This window comes from Aptenodytes forsteri, unplaced genomic scaffold (assembly GCF_000699145.1).
Source record: "Aptenodytes forsteri isolate BGI_AS27 unplaced genomic scaffold, ASM69914v1 Scaffold183, whole genome shotgun sequence".
NCBI classification, from domain to species: domain Eukaryota; kingdom Metazoa; phylum Chordata; class Aves; order Sphenisciformes; family Spheniscidae; genus Aptenodytes; species Aptenodytes forsteri.
The window spans coordinates 1,147,112-1,171,634 of NW_008795918.1; the positions used below are offsets into that span (position 1 = coordinate 1,147,112).

A 24,523-nucleotide genomic window follows, 5' to 3' on the forward strand; every position below is an offset into this window, starting at 1 on the left:
TAAAATCTCCATAAAAATGTTTTTATTCCTTATCAGTGGAGACTGCATATGAAAAGAGGATCTATTGTGAGCTTTTCAACAAAAACTGCAAAAAAACAGCAATCCTCCTAAGCAGCAGAAACACTGGGGTATCCTGTTCCAGGGCAGAAGACAGCTATCAAATCCATCTCCTTGCCCTCCTGCAACACAGGGAAGTTACAGTTTTCAGCAAGAGGCTAAAGAAATTATGTCAAGAAATGCTACTCTGAAGCAGCTGTCCAAGGGCCAGCGTTGACCCCTGGTCCTCAGTCTTCATCCTCATCTTTCATTTTCTTCTTTTTCTTCTTCTTTTTCTCTGTATTCTGCAACCAAACAAATGTTGCTATGAACAAACCATAATGGAGAAGCAAAGCAACACATGTAGCTAGGCAACCAAGCTCACACTCAAAGCATCACAGCAGCTGCCATACTCAGCAAAGCACAACCCAAGAGATGTCCCCTTCCTCTATTGCTAAATGCACTCGGTGCTTACAGCACAGTGGGGCCAGTGGGCAAGGGAAGCTGCGCTGTCTGCCACACTGCTGGCAGCTCAGCACTGCAGTCAGACTGCTTCAGGCAGCATAGCTGCCCTAAACAGAGGGGAGAAAATGAAATCCCACTTAAGAACAGGATTTCAAAACTGAGCAACTAGTTTGGTTTGGTCTCGTCCACTCTACTGTTGCTTGGAGACATCAAATGATGCTTCATCAATTCAGCAGGCACAGCCTCTGCTCCCTGTGAGTCCTAAACGCTAGACAGATGCCTGTGGATCAGCATCAAGGGACACCCTCCCCACTAGAAAAGATGTAGAAAGAGAGAAGACTAAAGCTGGGGGTGGGCAGAGGAAAGGAGGGGAAACACTCCTGGTACATGGAGGCATTACAGTCACAAATTTCCCAGACCTTATTTTGTAGTGCAAATCTTCTTGGACATTAGAGTGATGGATATCATGAAATAAAGTTACTAGAGTAAAACTGTCCTTGCATACCATGGGTTATACAGATAAGGATTTTTTTTCCCCCTCGCTCCTTATGTTCTGGAGAGAATCCATTCCCATAAAGAATCAGGTAGCTGTGCAATTCTGCCTCACCTCAACTGTGGGGCTGGTGGGGGGTTCCTCACTCAGTACCTCTTCTTCAGCTTGCTTTTCCTTATCCTTTTTCTTTTTCTTCTTTTTGACAGGTTCATTATCTTCTACAGTTGTCTCTTCTGTACCACAGAAGGAAGAAAAATTAAAGGCAGGTTGTCAGTTATTAAGAGTGTAAAAGGCAAAAGGAAAAGCTTTCTATGAGATGCGAGAGGATGCAACTATGATAGTAAGAATGCAAAATACTGAATACCACACTGCCCCTTCTTTACATCTCTCTACACCTATTTTTTCTCCACTTTGCCCTCACCTGCATGACTACTCCCTGCTACAATCAAAATATACAACTACCTAAGACACAAGTGACAATGTTCAGACAGCACTATTCACATCTCCTGGTACAAACACCACTCCTATATGCTGATCCCAAAGTTTAAAACAAGCTTGCATGTTTTCATTTGTCTGCCAAATTATCTTCAAGTACTCTTTCTGAAAACAGACCGTCCACAGTTTGGCAAATATTTTCACCAGCATCACGAGAGCAGTGGAAGGACTCCAAAACCCACATTAGAAATGCGTTCAGCCAGCAGTAGCTTGTTCGCAACTGATTTCCCTATCTTGATGTTGGAAATTTGCTAAGAAGCAGACCAGTTTTCTTAACCGTTTAGACTGGCAAAAACAAAGATCTCTTAATGCTGAGCTAACAAAGTATTTAATGCAAAAGCAGAAACTCTTTCCTGTTCTGGAAGACAGGAATTGAATTATTTATATAAGCTGAGAGGAATGTTAACCCAAGGAAAGATTTAATAATGCCCTCTTACATTTATTTTTCAGAACTATTCGTCAACAGCTGGCCTATCTAATCTCAGTGGTAAAGGCACTATGATTTACCACTCATTTTCTAGAATACATACCACAGTCTTAGGAATCTCTAGGTAAAGAAACCAAGCAGAAATCATTACCAAGCTGACAGCCTATGCAGTAGCCAGACTGTTACTGGAGCACACCCAAGTTAAATTTGTTTGCACAACTGAGTCAGTACTAGATAACAAGTTTCTCAGTATGTAGTACTCATGAGTAAGTTCATGACGTAGCAACCACTGTCCTTCAGTAGCCACAAAACTGGGATGCTGAAACCAGTGAAGTTTGTGGTGTGTACAGTTGCTACTGGAGGTGTGACTCAAGAAGTAATTTTCTCACTGTACTCCCCCCAAAAACCAAATCAATTTCATTTTGAAGCACTACCACTTAGAAAAAGAACAGAAACAAAACCAGTGCAATTATAGAAAACCTGAAAACACACAACCTCCTAACATCTTGATTGTACTTTGTCACAAGTTTAGTTCCTCAAGGCAGCAGAAGGATTACACGAGTCAAAAATACACTTCAATCTTTGCCTCTAACATAAGCTTCAGACAAAAAAATTGGCTTCAGGGTAAAAAATTTCTAGACATGTCTACAGGAAAATACAGCCAGCTAACACATGCAGTTTTCTGACATTAAAAAATGCCAGAAGCAAAACAGCAAAGGATTCCAGATAAAAGAACTGGTAAATACAATTGTAAGTGGATTCTGCCATACACATCATTCACAGTGAACAGTGTGCAAGCATAAGGCATTCAAAACACGTGTAAAAACAAGTATCCTCACCTCTCTATGTATGACATAGGGAAATAAAAAATAGCTGAAAAATAAGCATAAACTACATTAAAGCCATACAGTACAACAGGAGATAGGCATCACATTGTGCTATGTGACACATTTTCACTCAGCTGGATTGGTAAGCTATGTATTTTCAAGCAAAATGTTGGGTTGCAACCTTGGAAAAATAACTTCTTGTTATTACCCTACATGTCATCAAGTCTGATGACAGGCAGCGGAACCTGTCACAATTTACAACCGCAGATGATGCACTGTGCACTTATAGGCACTGTCACTTCTCACAGCTAGCAGCAGACGCCTTCCTGAAGATTTCAGTTGCTGCTTTCTAGCAAAGCTCATCACAAGACTTCGCATATTTGTACCTAGGCAGAATGAGGATAAAGGCTTCAGGGGTGCTGGTCTTTTCCCTCTGGGTGCAACACTTCTGAAGTCACTCAAGCCCAGTGGGGTTTCTTTGTGATACACAGCAGCTGACAAGAAAGCCAACAGCTCTTACTATCAGGCACTGAGGCACAGAAAGCAGCACTCGGAAGAGCAGTTTGATTGATGGCCCTGTGCAGTGCTGGAGATCACCAGCAGAGAGATCACTCACCCATTTTCCACCAGTTTTCTCTAAGCTTTTACACACCAGCCTGATGTACCCTCCCTCCTCCACATGATGCTCTGCATGTACAGAATCAAGTCACATTGCCTATCAATAAAGACACCATGTCATGATGTTGCTGTCATTCAAGGCTTTGTGTCTTGCAGAGTTCACTCCATTAATTTAAGATGATAGTTCTCTTTTCAAGAGAGACCTTTCCAAGTGACTAGCTGCTACTATATCCTTATGCTTAAATGCAAGCTGAGCACTTCATTGGGGGCACTGGCTAGCCCTGTTGGTGGTATGCATTCTGTCTAGCCACATTCAACTTCAAAGACTGTAGTCTAAAAAATACTTGTCCTGTTTCCCTTCCCCCACCATTAAAACAGGTTTTAACAGACAACTCCTTAAGTGGATTATAACTTGTTTCAGGCACTATCCTTCCCGCTTGATTTCTTTTTAGGTGTAAAAGGTGAAAGTGGTTTGAAGTCATGCCTCACCCCCAACCCCCCTGCCAGTTCCTATCCAAAGTACTGCCATACATGCACCCCAACCAGGGGGAGAGAAAATGCCACACATCTCATCTTGCAGTAACATTTACATTTCAGGCTAGCACAATTCAAAATACTGTCCCCCTTTACAACAAATATTAAAGCAATTGTTTGACAAATCGCTTTTCAGTGGCAGTTTCCCAGCTTATTCCTGCCCCTTACCTTCCTCTTGTAATACAAAGTGGATCAAAATTGATCTGGCTGAAGAACTCCTTTTTTTCCTGGGCTGCTTTTCCACCACCCCCATTTATCATGCAGCTGCACAAACAGCATGGGGAAGGAGGGGGCAGAGACTTCTTTCACAACACTATGTCTGGATGTGTAATCTCTGACCAGGAAAAAACTTAACAGAGCACTGCATCAAAAAGAATAGAGCCAAGAACAGCAGGAATTAAAGGCTCGTGTATATTCAAGTGGACAGGCAACATAAATCTTAATGTTGGGACCTCCTCTGCTCTCTTCTGTGTATTACGGAACTTACTGAACTACTCAAACTCCTCGAACCGCCACCACCCCTCTAGCACGCTGTGCAGTCATACCAACTATCCTGGAAAAGAGCAAGGTCATGGTCTGCCTAGCCTATGTCAGGGAAACCCATGTACTTTGCTGGGTGGTCAATAGGGGCAGTGCTATTTTAAAGGGTACAAGAGAACAGGCTGAAGGGATTAGTTCTGCATACAGGTGATATGACATAAATAAGCTCTCTGAAAACACTTCTTCCATAATCTGAAGCAACTGGCACAGTTAGTTCTAATGCCCAAGTATCCAACTAAAACGACCCAGTTGACATGAAGAACTGGGAAAAAGCAGGAGCTATGAACCACATATCTGAAGGATGCCCTATCTTTTCAGAAAGAAGAGCAACACATCTGAATCCTGTACTTCAGGTTTTGGGAAGTTTAAAAAACAAACAAACAAACCAGCCAGCACAGATTTCAGTAGTCCACAAGTATTCTGAACACCATCTACTGCTCAAATAATTCTTGTTAGCTCAAGGATACCTGCTAAGCTGCACCCAACCCCTAAACCAGGGGGTATCAATGCTCAATAAAGCAAAGGAAGCAAACACAAGCAGGTTTTGTGTATAAAAGCATGAACCATTGAATAATATATTTATGAACAGAAACATCCTTCTCATACTGGAAGAGACCAGGCTGGAAATGAGTGTAATATTTCACCTGCAAGCAGCTCACGCCTGCAAGATGTCAACACTTGCTTTGATAATGCAAGAGAAGCCCAAGGGAACAATTCTGAGACTACAGTAAGGGAAGTTAGCTCAAAAGATTATCAAAAGCAGTAGCTGTGAGAACACCCACATTCTCAAAAAAGCAAATGGGCAAAGTTCAAGCCTCCGAAGTACTCGTGTTCTTGTCTCATTATGATAAGTACAAGAGAACAAGCTGGGGCACAGATCTCAGCTTTATAGCACACAGGATTCTCCTTCCAGCGTAACTAGTTCTCAGCTAAGTTTAGGTTCCTACAAGTTGCTCCATCCACATACACAGACACCATGAACCAACCGGCGTGTGGAAAGATCACACCTCTGCGTCAGCTGAGCATGAAGAGGTACAGAACCAGCATAACTACACTCTGATACTCTAGAACACAGCAACACAGAGGAGGACAGAAAGGGAAGGCTCTGACAGCCCTCACCTGCTGCAGGCACGGGTAGTTGACAAAACTTGGGAGCAACTCATGCCCAGATCTGGCTCAGGGTCTTAAGAAGTGACCTAAAGTAATCTTCTTTTTCCTTTTTTTCCCCTCCCGAGTTACACACTGGGTACACAACTATCATAGCAAGTATTAGGCCAGCCATTTAGAGGTGCTGAAGTGCACGCTGGAGAGAGAATGTTTCTTAAAATGAACCATAATATAAAACCAGATTATTCTGAAGTCGCAGTCCAGAATCTTTCTTCACACAGTAACTTATCAGAGAAGGAAAGAACAACTGTGGCCATAGTTCAGTTTTAGCTCTCCAGAGAATAACAATTGTTCATGTATTATGTAAATTCAGACTTAAATTTCCAAGCATCATTTCACCTCAAATTCTGACATTCAATGTTTATATGTTGAAACATGCCAGAAAACATTTCTATACAGAATAGAACAGTATTCTTTAAAGAAAATTGGGCAAGTTCTGGTTTTACAGAGAAGAGCTTTTTTGTCCTCAAGATACTGAGGCCCACTAAATACAAACCCGCTGAGCAAGAAATTCTGCAAGAAGAATATGAGTAGAGTTTTGTTTTTAAGTGTTCTTATATGCTTACAACTGTTTAAAAGCAGATATTTGAAGTAAATTGACTGCAGTCTGGTGTCAGTCCATAAAGGATTTTTTTTTTTTTAAATACACTGTCATACCCAAGGAGAATAACCAGGTATTGTGGCTGGCTGTAAATGTTAAGCCCTACTGCAGAATGCACACAGCGACATGCCAGCAGCACAGATGCAGCAACTAACCCTTCATCTCTGCTTTGAACTTCTTTGCTTTCACAGCAACCTCTGTGTCTTGTTCTTCCACCTCCTGAATTTTGCGTTTCTTTGAAACAGCAGGAAGCGTAGAGTCACCAGATGGGTCAAATATTTTTACTTCGCTGTAATGAAGAAAACAAGTCAGTTTAAGTAACAAAAAGAAGAGCTAGCCCCCAGGTAAGGTCCTGCAGCTGAACGTAAACTTTCCAACACAACCTCCCAAGAATATTCATAAATCAATCTTGCTCAGCTAACAAAGCATCTACAGGTAGCAAGGCCCTTTCTCAAATACATGAATGGTTCATCAATAATCATGACCACAGGAGATACCCCACGAAGTACAACTGTTTGATCTGAACAGAAGACACCAGTTAAGCAAGAGTTTGGTTCTGGTTTATATCTGTTCAAGGCTCTACAGAGAACTTAAATTACCCATTAGATTGATATCTCTGCTGCTGAAAGCCTTTCCATCATAGCTGTGTATGGTCATAAGCATATAGCTCCCCACAGTTTGGTAAGTCCCTATAAGCATACCCTAAGGGTAATATATATACAGGATTAGCAGTAGCTTTACTTTCGCTTTTTCTGCACTGCCTCTCCACCATTACGTTCACAGGGCACAACTCACACGGCAGGTTAATGCTATGGCTCATCTCTATCACTTGTATCACAAACTTTATGGGGCATGCAAATACCCAATCTGTGTCTGAAACTGCCTCTTCTTGAGTATTACATGCTCCTTTGTTCAGTCCCAAACTCCTCTACAGGCTGCAGAGAACCAGCCACCCTGAAACCCAGTGCTCTTCAGCTGGACCTTTTCAGGGGCAGTTGAATCATCTAATAGCAATGAAGCAATTTTTTTCTTACTCATTCAGAACAGAATTCCTACTGAAGGAGAAAGGAGTTTTAAAACAGTAAGCCTAACTGTTCCTCCCCTCTCCCCCCGCCAGCCACATACTGAGCATCCGAACTTCTCTAAAATAGGAGTCTGAAGTAGCTACCTTGCACGGTTTACAAAAGCAACTGAGACTAGTGACTAGACTGGGAAGCATGTGGTAATGCTAGCAGACAGTACCATCAATTCATCCTCTAAGCATCAGAAATTATTCTTATGGGTATGAATGCTGCATATTGCTTTATAGAAATTGATTATGCAGCCTTTTGCAAACACTGGACTCTGCTTCAATTAAACCTCGACAAGACCTCGCTGGTTTCCTTGTCATTGTCAAAATACTACTAATAAATAGAAAAGTAATAAAAAATAATCAGCAAATAAACATGCCAGAGATAGGTACTGCATTCTCTCACATCTTTTTTGGAAAGCATACTGAAATGCTTCACTTGAACCTCATATTTAAAAAACTACCTTACAATTAACTTCTGAAACATTACTTTGATGTAGCTAATTTATACAGGATCCATAGTTCCATGCAAGACTAAAGAGATTCTTGTTAATCTCCTTAAAACACTAGTTTAGCCCTTCAAACAATCTCCATAAAGCAGCAATACTGCCATTTTTGTACTACTAGGACAGTTTGACAGGGACTGAGTCAGTTTCCCTTTTAGGCAGCCAGACTAAGCCAAACAGCCAGGGATTATCTTCAGTCTCTCCCCCAAGCCTAGACACATTTGCAGAGCATGTCTAACAGTAGAAACGTGTCCTGGCAGGAATACATGACTCCTCATTTCAAGAGGTCAAAAACCTGCACGCATGTTGCCTCCCCAACACCCTCCTCCCTAAGCTACTGCCTCCTTACACGCCCTGATGCTTCATTTACTGACACTGTCTCTTCAAAAACTGCTCCAGGAATCACAGCCATCGCTACACTTGGAAATGCCTAGCATATGGAAACGAAAGTTACAGCTAGGCTTGAGAAAGATGTTTGGGGACTGCAGATGGGTGCAACAGTGCTATTTTTTCTCTCACAGAACTAGCACCCAGCGCTGGTTTTGCTGAGCACTTGCCCTCAGCAAAATAAGCAGGCCAAGCTAAGCAAGAAGCCTGCAACCAAATTAAGTGAAAAACCCAGATGTCGCAGCTCAGACCAGTAGTAACCCACTCCAATCCTTAGATGTTGTTATTCCACTTGCAATTTACAGTGTCACTCTGGGCACCAGAAACTGCTCTAGCAGTGTCCAGGATACAGACCCTATCTATTGCTTAAGATACGTATTACTTATTACATATGGGACCTAAAGAAGGAGATGAAGCTTTGCTCAAAACAAGTGGTGCTTTTTTCTTTTCTAAGAATAAGACTAAGTAGGTCTCTAGGACAGCTTCCATGTCAAAGAAATTCATTCAAACTCTGATTTTCTCAAATTTAATTTATTCAGACTTGCATTAAATGAAGCTGCTACATACTAACTCCCCAAACTAGTCAGCTTTTTGGGCTGATGCTGATAGCATCTAAATATACTTGTTATCTGATGATGTCAGTAATTTACTACTAGAAAATCAGGACTGTTTCTCCAATTCACTGGCTTTACCACAACTGTAAAATGCAGGAAAATGTAAATTCCCATTAGCAATGGGACTTGTCATCAGTGTTTAAGAGCACAGAAAATGTTTTCTGGATCTTCAGTCAACTCAGCCCACAACCAAAAAGCTTCTCAGAACTAAAACCATAGAGAATTATTTATACTCAGCCAAGCTGAAAGGAAAAACCATTCACCTCTTGTTTTGATACTTGTCTGTCCTGGCCAAGGCTTTTCCAGTGCCACTTATTCTTCTTATCTACAGAAAAAATTAGAAGTGAAAAACAAATTACTCATAATGAAAACAATTCACAAGACAAGTTCTACAGCTCCTGAAAAGAATTAAAAATGGAGAGATAGACATATATTATTGGTCAGGCTCTTGTGTACCTGTATGAGTCTTACATCTGGGAGTAGAATAGTGACAGGGAGGTAACTGGGGTGAGAAAGGCATGTGCCTTTCTAATATTGCTCTTCAAGAGCCCAATTCAATTAAAGAGCATCTAGTACTGGATCAAACAACCACAGCCACATGACATACAACATCGTACTTCTAAATTCCCAAGAGCAGCTCAAATTTGTGCACACTTTCTTTTTTTGCAAGGATAACTGCATGTCAGGGCAGGTATCACCCTATGCCTGGCATAAAGCCAATCTTAAAACCACAATACAGGCCCCAAACTGGATTTGAATTAAATTTGTACTTGTCAGGTGATCAGTTTGTGTTTTGGTATTAACATGTCTCCTTGTCTTTGTTTCGATAGGATGTATCACCTCCCATGAAATGCTCAAGGAGGAGCAGGCAGGTTTTTCTGGATTTTTCTTTTTTGTTCTAGCGATGCCAGTATTACAGCATTAGCATCAGATCTTCCAGCTTGCAAGGCTGAACCTAGTCATCATTTACAAGATCACATGCAGCAGGCATGCCACCTAAAAGAGGAAAGTGAACCCTACGTTCTCCCAGCATGCTGTGCCAATGGCAACAGATGGAACAGCAGGTAGAGAGAGGCAGGATATGCGTTAGGTGATGGGAGAGCAATGCACCAATTCGCAGAATAACATCTTGCTTTAGCTAAAGAGAAAGCTCCTTAAGACTAAGCATCACCAGTGTTCAGATTTTGGGGAACCATGGTGGAAAATGTGAGGGGGGGAGAAAACCCAAATGCGCTTTCTTCTAAGGTGAAGAGAAAGAAGCTATGAAGTAATAAGCATATCTTTGCAATTAATACAGAGATGTAGTAGAATGTAAAGGTATGATCTTAATCATCTTGTTCAGAACCAAGATTTTTCAGTATAATGTAAATGAAGACAGGCATGTAAACAAGAAGAACCGATGTACAAACAAATGGATGCAGCCAGCTTACAAACCCTACTGCTCCAGCCAAGGGTGGGAGAAACTACAGAACAAGAGTGACACTAGATCACACAACTGAGTGAAGGGAAAAGACTCAGAAAGCAGTGCATCAGAAAACCATACCGTAAACAAGAATGTCAGCTTCATGCAGCCCTCTGCTAGACTTACCCCTCTCTCTTCCAAAAGCCTCAGTCTCGTCTCTACTTTTAGTCTGTTCTCAACTCCCATTTCGGCACTGGTATTCTCTCCAAGGGCATCATAACGAATAGTCAAGGCAGTCTTAGCTGCCAGCATTCGAGAAATCTGGAAAAGTCCGAAAGAATATTAAATGCTAAGACTTTACATAAGGCAATGATTCACTCTGATCTGGAAACCATACCCACAAACAAAAAAACCAATGTAACCATTTACTAGCAGTGTTTAGTCCAAAAAACAATTAGTACGTCATTCTTTGAACATTGAAATACTGTTAATGTAACACCTTATTTTCTTGATAAAGAGAGGGAAACATCCGAGACAGCAAGTTAGCTATACATAACCCACTCTACCCCAACCTTTACATCAGGTTAGTTTGAGGTGTAATTTCTGGCTGGATAGCTTTCTCCACAATTCAAACACATATTCATCCACCTGCATTATAAAAGTCTATGCTCTTTAAAAGCAAGCCACAAAATTTACTAGCTTTAGCACAACAAGAGTCCGATTTTCAAGCAAGACTAAAGCCGTAACAGCTTAGTTTACTATCATATGGAGGAAAGTAATAACATACCCCTTCAGAAAGCCAGCATTACATCATAACTCAGCAGGAATGCATCTGTTATTACTCAGATGTGTCGAATGGACAATCCCATTCACTTTTTCAAACAGGAATGAATGACATCCAAAGATTTGTGGGACACAGTGGCATTTTCCACATAACCATGAAGCAATACAGTAAAGCAAGCCATGTAAAGAGCCTCATTGTGAAGCCCAAGCCATCTTATCAACAGATATTCATGCTCAGGAAAAAGTCAGCCTGGTAAACAACTCTGCAACTCACCTTTCCTTTGTTTTTGGTATTGGTTTGTCCCACCAGGGAAGCATGATAGATAAGGCCAAATTTAGGTGTGTCCCGTTTAGTCTTCAGTGCTCTGAAGAGTGCCTTCTCAGCACCCAGTAACTGAACTGTTGAAGCTGGATGTTTCGCCAGATTCAAGAGGGAACCTAGAAGGAGGTGACACAGCAGTAGTAATTTGTCAGAGGAACAGCTAAAGAAGCAGGAGGCTAGATTCCTACGCTATTGAAAAGCAGGAAGCTCAGAGCCATCTATTTCTATGAAGGCTGCTTCATGTTCATTTCCTAAAGGACAGGTAAGCCATTTGAGTCTTTCATGCTTCAACTAACTCTGTCTTGGTTTGATTTCAGCAACAGGAAAGGTGGCTGACTCAATAAAACATATTCCACTGGAGTAATGCCTACTCCTGACAAAGTCTGGCAACAAGAACATGTCATCACAGAACTGCAGCATAGATAACTGAAATAAGGCTGCTACCTTGAGCCAGTCTGACTATAAAAGCCTAATGCCAGTTTGTCAGCATTTTACCTCAGAAGTGACTGGGCTATCAGCAGGAGGCTCAGTAAATGTCTCAGAAGAGGTAGTGACTTAAGTTGCCCTCATATTCCAAAAAGAATTCAGGCCAACTGAGAACTTCATCATCACAGACTACTACCAAGCTCATGCTGGTATTCTCAGATTCCTCAAGAGCCACCTTCCCCCCCTTTACTATGAGATGTTCATCAGGGCCTTGCATAATGCTTTTAGCTGACCAGCTCCTCAGAGAAAACCTCTGATGAGGTCATCTAAGCTTTATTTACACTGATCAGTGTAACCCACCTGCATGAGCAATGAGCCTTGCTCCAACCAGTTCACCCACCATGATGGTGAGATTAGGAGCAATGGCCATCATTCTGTTCTTCAGGTAGTCATACAGCTGTGTCCGATACTCAGAGATTTCAATCACCTGGCACAGAGAGAGTTTGGTTACCGGAATCAGTATTAGCTGACCAACAAATATTAAGAGCTAAATATACTGAAATAAGGAAGTGCCAAGAATTCCAACGAAGGAGACTAACAAAATGCAAAATGCCCAGACAACCATGGGCCAGAGTTATAGAATGCTTTATATAGGGCATATTCCCAGAGCAGAGCTCCATCCACAAAGTATATTGGATCTGTATTGCTCATTCCCTTATGCAACTTATTTTCTCAACAAAGCTCCTGGTGAAGGAGCTGACAACATGCCAAAGACAGCGAAGCAGAACAAAAATACTTAGTAAGGACATTTTCTTTAGGACAGAACCCTGGAACATTCAGTTTTCACATAAATCTTTGCCGCCATTCTCTTGAAATGGGATAAATGCTCTTTACTTGTTCCATACAAATACACACAATTAGAATGCACATAAAAAAGCAGCCCAGTCTAGACCAAGAACAGGAACTCACTACTCCTAACCCTGCCACTCCCCGGTAAAGTCACAAAGGGATCCAACTGGCACCACTAAAGTCAGAGGGAGTTCACATACAGTCTAGATGAAAGCAGGATAGGGCTCCTAACTTTTCTGGGGCCTCAGTGCTCCACTTTTAACCCAGGGTTTATCACCTAGCTTCAAAAGTGAAGCTATTTAAGGTTCATTTAATGCTGCTGTATAGCCTCTTTTTATCTCAAGGACTTAAAAGCACAATGATGCCAAAATTCCAACCAAAAGTAAGACTGCCACTTTCAGAAGACTTTGTGCAGACATCAACAGTCTGAGATGGCTCAGATGAGGTAGTGACTGTGCACCCTCATGTCTGTACATCGGGAGAGCAACAATATAGGAATCATCACTGCCATCACAAGTGTGTTAGCAACGCCCTGGGAAAACCTCTCCTTGGTAGAAGAGGCTCTGATACAGCTAACTAAAGTGGACTTCCTATTGCTATTCATCCGCATGTACATACCTGATCACAGAGATGGATTATGTTGTTTATATCTTCTTCTGATACTTCTGTCCCCATGGAAATCTCAGCGGCAGCCTTCACATCCTCTTCGATCTCCTCTGGCAGGATGTCAGAAACATCAGAGGAGGCAAAATTGCTTCTGTCTCCTGTGGGGGACAGATGAAAGTATGTTTGTGCTGGGGGCGAGATGAACTAGTAAAAAAGCACAGAAACAGATGAAGATAAAAGGCCAAAGTAACAACAGTGAGTCAAATCTGCTGTCATCCTATTCCAAACTCCAAAATATATGTCAACGTTCTAACTTTATGTTTATACTAGCTGAGAATGGTTGGAAATATTAAATCTGAAACTAGGAAAAAAGCCCTTATTCTGTAACACTGCATACTTCACTTTTTCAGTAGCTGCTTGCTGCAAAATTTTCAGTCATGAGATTACAAAGGAAGAATTCCAGGAAGCAAGCAGTCATTTACCACTAACTAAAGCTAACCTTCCTACAATTGGGAAAAAAGCTCCCTTAAAACCACAAGTCTCTCTGGACTGCAAACTTCATTATTTATAAAAAAAAAAAAAAAAAAAAACATCAATACAAAGCACATGCCTAAGAGGCGAAGCAAGTGTCCAAGATATTACAGTGGTCATTCTTTCTGCTCTTATGAATAATTATAGCAGTTGTAGTCTCCAACAACACCCACAAACAGGCAGCAATCCTCTTTACATCAGTTTTTGGCAGCTAATTTCCAAACTGGTCTGCTGACTAATTGTGATTCTAAGAAGATATGCTGGTGGTCCATGAAGAACTGACTGCTGGTGATATGGTATTAGCTTTCTATTAAGCTTCAAAATGGTAAATTGCATCAACGTACAGATGCAAGCACACACTACTTTTCTACTGGCCCTATTTACACTGCTGCTGAAGGCAGGATTGTATACAGGGTCATGACTAGCTGGATGAGTGAGTCACTGGTCTACAAATCAGTGCCGTTAATGCATTGCATACTAACATGCAACATTCTCCAGGCTCATTCCTCCTTATTACTCACCAACTTTCCGCACACATTTACAATACGTTAGGTTATCTGTGATGATTTTGCCCAGTTCAGGGAAGTGCCAACCATACCATTCCCTACAGCGCATGATGTAGTTATTCAGTTCTTTGTCCAAGTCATCAAGAAGTGCTAAGAGAAAGAAGAATGGACTTTTTTTTCTAAAAAGGTAATCTAAAAATGGAAAACTCTCAAATCAACAAATTTAAATAGTGTAAAGGGAGACAAACTGAAGTATTTTATCCCATAAAGACCAGAATGAAACATAAGCTGCAGTACTTTAGAAGTCCTTAGTTTTCAGAGAACTGCATAATCCCAGGCACAATATTATAGAAATACTAGAATTCCCACGAGCGTGGTCTGAAAGTTTCATCACTGGGACTCTTGTTCAGACTCCCTTAACAGCTGCAAAGCACATTCCCCTGGAAAGGGAGCAGCAGCCAGTTATTCTTCCTCTCAATCAGCCAAAGTGCTACACAAAAGATTGATGTAAAACTTAGCCATCTAATAAACTTTAAGGAAAAACGTTTTAATGGCGAGAAACTGATCTTGTATTCAGTTACTTGATTTAAAAGATTGTATTAAGCCCTTTAATTGCCTTTATAATATAAATATACCCAACACAAATCCAACAGGCTCACCATTTACCAGATATGACCAATAACTGGATTTACAACAAAAGAGTGTAACACCCACAGCATATACTGCTACAGAGCCCTGAGGCTAAAATATTTCCCGCTAACGCAATACTAACATTCCCATCTGTTGTCTCAGTGGTAGTGACGAAGGAACTGAATTAAATCATTAATTTCAGCTTAACTATGTTTCATCATTGACAACAGTCTGGGAATTAATATTCCAAGCAGGATTCCTCACCATTGCTTCACAGCAAGAATGCTGATTATGATGTGGATGTCTCCAAGGAAAAATGAGGAATGGGCTTTCCTAGCTGTGTTTACAATTTCAGTCTGTTTTCCATTAAGAAAGCAAGGAGATGGAATGCAGCATTACACACTGCAGTGGGTTTTACATGCCTAACATAAGAGTCAGTTTCTACATTGCCCTCTTGTCCCGGTTTTGGTTGGGATAGTTAATTTTCTTCCTAGTAGTTGGTACAGGCCTGTGTTTTGGATTTAGCATGAGAATAATGTTGATAACACACCAATGTTTTAGTCATTGCTAAGTAGTGCTTACACTAGTCAAGGACTTTTCAGCTTCCCATGCTCTACCGACTGAGAAGGCTGGAGGTGCACAAGAAGCTGGGAGGGGGCACAGCCAAACTGGCCAAAGAGACATTCCATACCATGTGACGTCATGCTCAGTACATAAACTGGGGAAAGCTGGCCAGGGGGGCTGCTGCTCGGGGACTGGCTAGGCATCGGTCGGCGGGTGGTGAGCAACTGCATTGTGTATCTATGCAAGATACCACCAAACTGAAGGGTCAGAAAATCCTGTCCTGCAGGGCCCATTCTCCCAACGCTACTCAGAAGGGAGGCATGTTGGGAAATGAAGTCCTCAGAGGACTGAACTAACACTGCCTGTATTTCAGCTGATCTCTATGCTAAGAAAAAGTGGACGCGAGTTTACTGTATCACCCTAAAAACGTTCCTGCTTGTGGAAAACCCTATTAAGAAAACACACCTTATGCCTAGCTGAACACCAATGCCCAATTTACTGAAACATGCTAGGAGGAAATTGACAGCAATGCTTTTCTGTAACCAATGTAAAGAAAGTCAGCTATCCTAAGCCGAATCCATTAATAATTTAAGCTCAAAATATACTTACAAATTGCCTGGATAATCATGGTATCTACTTTGTCTGGGCTGAATTTCAACTTGTATCGGGAAAGGCTGAGGAGGCAGAAATACAGTTTCATCAGCATCCTGGCATCCTGCTGCAGAGTATGTCCCACCTGTTCCTATTTTACATGAATATAGCTGTCCGTGCATTCATTCATACCAGCTCAGTTTTATGCCACTGACGGCTCTCAGCTGTGGCCAGAAGCCACACTGACACAAGTTTCACAACAGCTCTGACATGTTTACAGGCACATACCCTGTGACCAGGGTGAAAGGGAAAGTTAAGGCTATCTGTACCACGTGCAGCAGACTGAACGTGAGCACTGTGGCAGGAAATTGGCTGTTGGGTTTCTTTCTGCATGGTTCCCCACAAAAAGTGTTTGTCAACAACACTTCCAGTTCTGCAGCGGCTGGAGACAATCCACAAAACTGTACCTATCCAGCAGCAAATATCAGCAACGCTAACGTGAAGCAACAGAAGAAACTTCCTGGAACAGATTCTCACTGTCTGAGAAAGCCCATTACCATCTGGCTTTAATGTACGTTTAAAATTTCTCAGTATGCTACAGTAAAAGACACTTGATATCAATGCGGACTTGCATCTTCAAAATCCTTTTTCAATATTAATGCCCATTTTCTAAGCAAACATGCATCTAATTTTTAAGGAATTAGCTATGGCAAAGCAGTTCTTTAACTTGCCAATGGCTCCTGGACAGGACAAGCTCATTTCAGGATATGGATTAAAAGTCACTCATGTATGAATGCTTGGCCCCGTGCTGATCCAACAACTTTGTATTTAACTACTACTGCTTCACTAAACCTAAAAGGCAGCGATAGCAAGGTAGGAAGACAACTCTGCCTTTAACATTTACATTATGTATTATATGGGTATTTATTCTGGCATAAATCAGCAAATCATGGTCTTCACCTTGTCGCTCAGTGGCAATGGAGTTTTAAATGACCCATTTGACTGCTACAAAGACATTTCAAACCAAATCCTAAAGTACGTAACATGCAAAGGAAAGCTATCAACTTCAACTTCAGGTGAAGATGAAGCCTTTCCCTAAAGGGTAGGTGCAAACTGGAAATCCCTTCCTTTATAAAACAAGATTTCAGATACAGATGTGTCTTGACTTACAGACTATGAGACCATGTCACATACTCAGAGACACTTCAAGCAACACAGCATAGCCAAGGACACAGGAGTAGGGCAGACATGGGATGAAACAGAGCTGTTCTAGGAACTCACCTGTGTGCCAGACCCAGACACATAGCTGCCATCTCTCGAGAAGGGAGGCCTGTAATAAGCCCTTCAATCTGTGAGCGAATTCCTCTCATCAGCTCTGTAACCATTGGGCTGTGTATACAACTCAAATTCAGCTTGTCCTGCAGGATGGAAATCAATGGTCCAAAGTCAGGCACAACAATGGCATTCCTCTAAAGCCCTTCTTCCAGTAGCCTTATCCCATTATACCTGGTTTTCCCACTGCAATCCTGTGATCACACAACAGTTTCAGTCATCTTTGATGCTCAAGGTAGCAACACCCCCAGTTCCCCATACAATAACAATTCCAGTTTGAAGAGATTTATAACTAATGCTCTACCTGCTACAAAGACACTGGAACCAAAGATTCAAGATTTTGCAGAGGAAGGAAGATACACGGTAGAGGTGGACTGCTTTCTCCAGTGTCTCCTAGGTGTCAAATACCAGGTCCCCATCTCGTGTCTGATTGCTCCCTGTTCCAGTGATTTTTATTCTGACCACCTCCTCATGCTGTCTTGGCCACAGAAAGAAAATTCAGAGGTAGAGTGTTGGGGGCTTTGGGTCTTTTTCAGAGAACAAAACTGAATAATTAGTTCAGAGTCCTTGGTATTATTCACTTTAACACTAAATCCTCCTCATTTTGCAGCCTACACTAGTCTCCTAAGACAGCATGAGGAGGTGGTCAGAATAAAAATCACTGGAACAGGGAGCAATCAGACACGAGATGGGGACCTGGTATTTGACACCTAGGAGACACTGGAGAAAGCAGTCCACCTCTACCGTACTTCTTCCTTTCTCTGGTAGGCAAAGACTGAAGGATGTGCACAACTGCTTGTAGCCTAAGGAAGGCAGAACGATGCGTACTCCCAACAAGACATTAAGTCATCAACCCCACTTTGCTGCATCTGTTAGTGAGGAATAAGCATGTCTGCCTGGCTGGCTTTTTGTTTGGTTCCTCCCCCCACTCTTTTTCTGGATGGGATCATTAGGGAAATTTATTTTTTAATCTGCTGGGTTTCTAACCAATATTTAGGAGAGAAATCAAGCAAACCTGAACACCTCAGTGTACTTTCACCATATCATTCACTTGTGTACTCAAGATGACATCTTCCCAGTATACATGCAGTACACATTTGATCATAAGGATTAGGTATCTTCCACACTGCAAACACAGCATTGGCGGCATAATCCATTGCTGCTAATTGCAAAATCTCTGGAACCTGACTATAAGATTTCAGTAGCATGAGACAAAAGGAAGGATGGCAAAATCAGTTATCACCTTTATAACACCTCCAAGTTTGGCATCTGCTACAGCCAACTGTTCGTGGGCATCTTTTGCCACTATCTTCTTGAGAATTTTCTTCAAGTTCTTGCTGAGCTTGCCTTCTACAAGAGCTGTGGATGCTGTATAAAATGAAAAGACCAAAGATGCAGTTTCTTTCCCCTCCTAAAACCTGTAAAAATAGTACTCCTAACTTGGTATTTTTATTTTAACTGCCCACAGTAGTTCTAGTCTGAGCTGCAATACTACTTCGCCATGCAGTGGCTAAAATCAAAATAGAAGAAAATTATATACTTGCTCCTTTGGAAGCCTAAATCAGAAACCCTTCTCCCAGTTGCCTCTCCTTTCTCCATGTGGTTTCAGTTCTATTTCTGTCAATTTTGTTTAAGGATCTCAACAAACAGTATGCCATATGCTTTAGATATATGTTTAACATTTCTGAAGGCAAGGTTATATAGGAAAATTCTGTGTATCATTTAATTAACCAACCATTTTCCAGGTCTCTTAGTCAGCAACCATGATATCCTAAATTGAGTAATGGCTTATTTGCATCCTCTGATGATGACAATGTACTGTGTAATGCCCAACAAAGAATGATGCCAAACACAGACTGGGCAGTCAGACAAGGACTCTTCTAATATAGCATGTAGACTATAGAATTTTAAAAGGACGTTCTTCATTCTCAAGTATTAATAGATCTGTAAAATCTTAGCAATCCCACACAATATATTTTAAGCAGGCACTTATACAACTCTCTTTGCGGGTCAGCTCTGTGCTCCACTGAACTTCTGTGACTAAAGTAGATGATGTAATACCTTCATCACAGTAAATAGAGCAGAAGCCAGTGATTTTTGATTTCCAGGACCTTAATGAAATGTAAGGGTAAAATCTTAAGTGCTGTGCCTCTCAACCTTTCTACAATGGAGATAAGTTTCTGCCTTTCAAGCTGGCCAATAGCTCCTAACCCACTTAAAACAGCCACATACGTAGCCTTCCCTTCAAAATAAACAGGACACAGGTAGTCTGAATAATCTCTCCCATTTCACAGATAAGTAAACCTGAAGCAAAGTAGTAGAAGTTTTTGGGGTTTTTTGTTGCTTTGTTCTGTGAGGGTTCTTTTTTTTTTTTTTTAATCAGCCTAACTACACATGATCTGAATCCAAACCTATGCAAAAACAACATAATCCAAAAAATATGCCAGGGAGAAGAATATACAGCAGCTTCAATCTCAGTTGTTTCACTTGCATCTCATGCATGATGGTAGTGTCTCCATTCTTGTCTCCTTAGCTTCCTTTATAAGCTATTCCTATCACATCAGAATATGAAGATCCATTCTTTAGTCGTAAATATGACCTGGAACATCCACCTACTTGATGTCATACAGCACATTCAGCAGTAATAATCACACCATTTCTGAATGATTAGCTACAACTTTTATCGTTTCTGTTCAAACTAGTCCACAGCATCAAGCATTTAAGTGTTGAATTAGTAAAAATTATTGAATATAAGGCTTTCCATTTTGTTTAAACTCCTGAATTTCTTTTAAGTGGAATACAGGCATTTTTTTAGGCTGAAAAAACGCATGCATAATATGTGACCATAAAACAAGGGCAGTTGTAATAATATATGTACTCTGATATCTGTCCGTTGTCTCAGTGGTAGTGACGAAATTTTGACTCAAATCAGTTATATTCAGCTTCAACAAGAATCCATCATTGACAACAGGCTACATGTATCAGTCAAAACCTTCTACACAGTGCTCCTTAGTGAGCTGCTTGGGAAATAAGCATGGTAGGAAAAAACTAGACTTCATTACATCTCTACTGCACTATAGACTGGATGGATGACCTCATAAAACAACAAAAACAGTTGACTTTGAAAAATTTGTAATTTAAAAACTAAGCAAAGAAACAGAGCAGAGACAGAAGTAACTAACGAGTGAACTAGTGCATGCCAGGGATTTTTCTTTTTGTAAGAATGGCATTAACTCACTTACCAGCAAGTGCTTCTGTTGTGTCCTGAAATTTTTCAAAGTGTTTCAGCTTTACTCTACAGAAGAAAAATACAAGTGTGTAAACGAATGTACATAAACCAGATGCTAGAACCATTTTACTTTTTTTTCTGCCTCTGTTATTATAGTTGCCCTCTTCTCCATAAGACTACAAGAGAGCAGAGATCAATATCCAGATCCTCAAAAAGAAGGAAGAGCACTAAACCTGCTGATTAAGTTTGAGCCCGATGTCACTTTCCAGCTGGGTCCCACAAACTTTATTTAAAAAAAAAAAAAAAAGGAAGGAATTTTGATTTAGTATTTCTAGGACCAACATAATCAGAAAACCTAGGCCCCCTTTTTGTTTTGTAGTCCATATTTAAAGACAGACACCATCCATCTAAATTTCAACACTGCACCCCGATTAACTAGGTGTCACTGATGATTGACTGATGATAACATCTTCCCACTCATCTTCAAAAGGGAACCTCCTGCCTCTGTGGAATGCCTAGCCTGCACAGCTCAGATTTAACATGCTTTTCAACCAAATGGATCTTCAAAGACTTTAAAACTGAATTGATTCATTGCCCATGAATCCTCAAGTCCTCCCTTGTAATTAGATGTTAGAATACAAGTTCTGAGCTGAGCTTGAAACAAACAACAGAAAATTCTTCCATGTCCTAAGTGCTGACCAGAGCCAAAAGTCATATGGACAGTGTTTAACCACACTGTGTCAGATCCTTAGGCCCAGCTTCCCTCTCCCCCTCACATAGTCTGTGGTGTTGATATCTAGAGGTACAGTTAAGAAGCTATCTCAGTCCAGTAAATTCCTTGTCAGGGACAGGCATTTGACTAATCCAGTTCTGATTAACCACTGCTCTTTGTGAGTCAAGTATCTGCAAAGGAAGCAAGGTCACAGATAAAGCTGAATGCTTGAGTTAAGCATTTGCAGAGCCCAACAGAAGCTCCAGGCTTATACTGATGCCTTTTCAGAAAGGCGCAGGAGATAGGAATTACTTTGATCAGAGTAGAGATCCATTGAGAGCCACATCCTGTCTAGCATGTGGCCAAGATGATGTTTCCAAGACAAGATTAACAACACTACAAACAGGCAGATGCGGGATATTCCGGCTTCTCCTCTAAATACTGTTACAGAGCAGGATAAATCCAAACCACAAGGCATAGCTTGTTCAGAGGTATCCGTTATAACCAAAGCTGGTTAGAAATCTTCCAATAAAAACACCCTAGACAGACTTGGAAGGAATCCACCATTGTCCCCAGCTTTAGGGCAATTTGCTAGAAAGGCCACCTTGGTCAGTGGACACTGCAATCTCTGTACAGCTACACAGTGGTGCTAACACTCACTGATGGCATGGGCAACAACACTAACTCTCAACTCACAGCAATTCACATACTATTATTTTCAGAATTTCCTGTGAGCACAAAAACCTGTCATTTCAGCCAGTTCCAGCATTACAAGCTTGAATGTTCTTGTCAAAGCATCCAGATCTCCTTAAAATATTGTTCAATTTTTTGCTTCGGTGACACATGGTAATGACTTCTGCAGCTTAATTACACTGCAAGGGAAAAAAAGTTATTTCTTTCACTTTGATATTGCATTTTAAGTTTCTCTGAGTATCTAACTTCACATTATCATTGTTCACAGCTTTTAGGTTTTACAATACTGAAAAATAAAAATCAATACTTCTTTCTGAACCTCAGATGTGCATAACTACAGGCAGTCACGTCCTTCCAAAAGCCAGGCTGTTATCCCCACATAAAGCTGCTTACATTTTGTTTGCTTTTTCAGGAGTTTCAAATTCTTTCCATAAACTGTCAACTTCTTGGAGCTTTTTCTCATTCAGAACCTGTAGAAGAAAAACAAAACAAAACACCACACAACTATATTTAAAGCACTTTTGAACAACCTTCAACCCTGCATTCAGCAGAGAAGACCTGAAGCAGATTTACAGGGTATCCAGCCACTGGAAGTTAATACTGATCGAGTCAACAAACTCAATTTTGGTGATCTCCAGTTTCATCATTCTCTCTCAGCAGCTTTACCCTACTAAAATACACACAATATTACAGTGGTTTTACTTCCAATTAAATTACAGAAGTTGCTCAATAATGGCTGGGTCCTTCTGAACCCGCACATTAAAGCAAAACCCTCTCCTTGTTTATCAAAACTGGGCTTGCTCCACCTCCTCTACAGGACTCATTCACAACCCCAGTGACCCAAAACCAAACCTGCCACTACTTTGGGAAAATACAAATACACCCAACAGGAAGAAGCGATCCCACAGGTTATTTTCATTAATCTGATCTAGCCCTAGGAAGAAAGGGAACATCACTATAAAGAAGCCTTTTCACCACAGCTTGGTAATCAGCTGAGCCGAGAATTACCTAAGAGGCAGCAATGGCTTAATCCCATCTCTGTACAAAGGGATCCCCCTCAGTTTTTAAACAGCACAAGATTAACAATTACACCCCTCAAGCCTACACACATTTCACAAAACGCAGAGTGTACTGCAAATTCCTAGAAAAGTGCTCAGGGGAACAGTACAGTCACAATCTTTACAACACTATGTTCTTTACAACTCACTCAAAAATCTTGTGGTTTTGCCCCCACAACGCAAATGCAACACAACTGCAATTTGAGTTGGTGCAGTGCAGAAATCATTCTTGGGATTATGAGATGTTGCTTCCTTGCAGATTTTTAAACCCCAATCAAAGGAGGTCGTCTTTTTTAAACTCAGTTAGTAGCTAACAAATAAACATAGTAACTAATTTCCCACAGGACTCTGAGGCACAGAAAAACCTTGGCGAAACTCTTCCTTTCCTCAGCCTGCTGATTCTTTCCTCCAATTCATCTTTCCTACCCTGAGGCCTACAGAATTTTCAGCCTCTATAAACAGACATGGGTGCATAGAGAAAAATAAAGACATAGAAGCTGCTAAATCAAGGTTATTAGTATATAGAAATTATATGCTTATGGATATTTTGTGTCCTGCAAGATAGTAAGACTCATTGGAGAAAGTCTTCCAAGATCTAGAACATGGCTATGCCCCATTTGCCCTTACTATTTAGACTGTTTGCTCCTCTGATGGGAGCAACACCTGCAAGGGAATACCTGGGAGCTACACGGCTTGCAGAGGACAACAGTTCTTGATCACCAAGGCATAAAGGCAGAGCACAGTTATGCTGGCAATGGACATTTGTGGGCACTGCTGAAAAGGGAAGTGGGTGACCATGACCGTCTCCCAAAATTCAGAACCACAAATTCTGTCCAACCCTCAAGTAGCTAAAAACAAACAAACAAAAAACACCCAAACAACCCCCCTCAAACCCCCCAAGAAACCCAGCAGTGACAACCTTTAGAGACTGTTTTAAAAAGAAAAAAAGCTAAACTCTGCAGAGAATATTTTGATACAGAATGAACATACAAGTGTAACAATGACACAAGTTTGCAGCTGAACAGCTACCGTGTCTAAGAAAGGAAAACTATGCGATTGAGAGCCTTGCCCTGCAGTTGTACACTGTGGCCGGGGCTCGCCGTATCTGGCTTTGGCAACTGAAAACAGAATCAACATGGAAAACCAAAGCTTGTCTCAAAACATGTATTTTAATAAAATACTAATTCTGCTCAGTTCCAGCAGACAGCTTTCACCTCTCTCCCAGTCCAGCCCAGACACCATTTGCAGTCCACTGTCTTTCCCACGGACTAGGTGTTTAACAACCTGCCTTTGAACACTGCTCCTTGACGCCTGGTGCCCTCTAGCCGCTTTGCACACACATCACAGCCAGACCCCACGCCCCAGCTGGTGACACCTGCAGCGGAGTGCTGCAGCACTTCTGCAGGGAGACTTCTTCATTTCTCTTTATGCCCCTCCTCCTACCTTTGCTTTATGCCTACCCTGCTTTCAGAAATTAAAATATGGGTTATTTTCAGCCCTTCCTGGCTCC

General features: G+C 41.2%; 1 protein-coding gene across 1 annotated transcript; it reads right to left on the reverse strand.

Annotated features, from left to right (window-relative positions):
• Positions 1-22,429, reverse strand: NOP58 (NOP58 ribonucleoprotein). Its single transcript, XM_019473512.1, has 14 exons — positions 22,349-22,429; positions 20,564-20,616; positions 18,565-18,689; positions 17,271-17,407; positions 16,008-16,072; positions 14,220-14,354; positions 13,180-13,325; positions 12,073-12,199; positions 11,239-11,402; positions 10,368-10,502; positions 9,043-9,104; positions 6,359-6,492; positions 1,109-1,227; positions 1-341 (listed from the first exon to the last, which is right to left on the reverse strand). The coding sequence occupies exons 4-14, from the start codon at positions 17,372-17,374 to the stop codon at positions 285-287; spliced, it is 1,248 nt and encodes a 415-aa protein (XP_019329057.1). The 5' UTR covers positions 17,375-17,407; positions 18,565-18,689; positions 20,564-20,616; positions 22,349-22,429; the 3' UTR covers positions 1-284.
• Positions 22,430-24,523: the final 2,094 nt, after the last annotated feature.

Coding starts and splice junctions, on each gene's coding strand:
- NOP58 (XM_019473512.1), bottom strand. CDS start 17,374: ATGGTTACAGAGCTGATGAGAGGAATTCGCTCACAGATTGAAGGGCTT. Junction 16,073..17,270: donor TGTCTGGGTCTGGCACACAG/GTGAGTTCCTAG, acceptor CTGCCTCCTCAG/CCTTTCCCGATACAAGTTGA. Junction 10,503..11,238: donor ATACCAAAAACAAAGGAAAG/GTGAGTTGCAGA, acceptor GGACTTTTCCAG/ATTTCTCGAATGCTGGCAGC.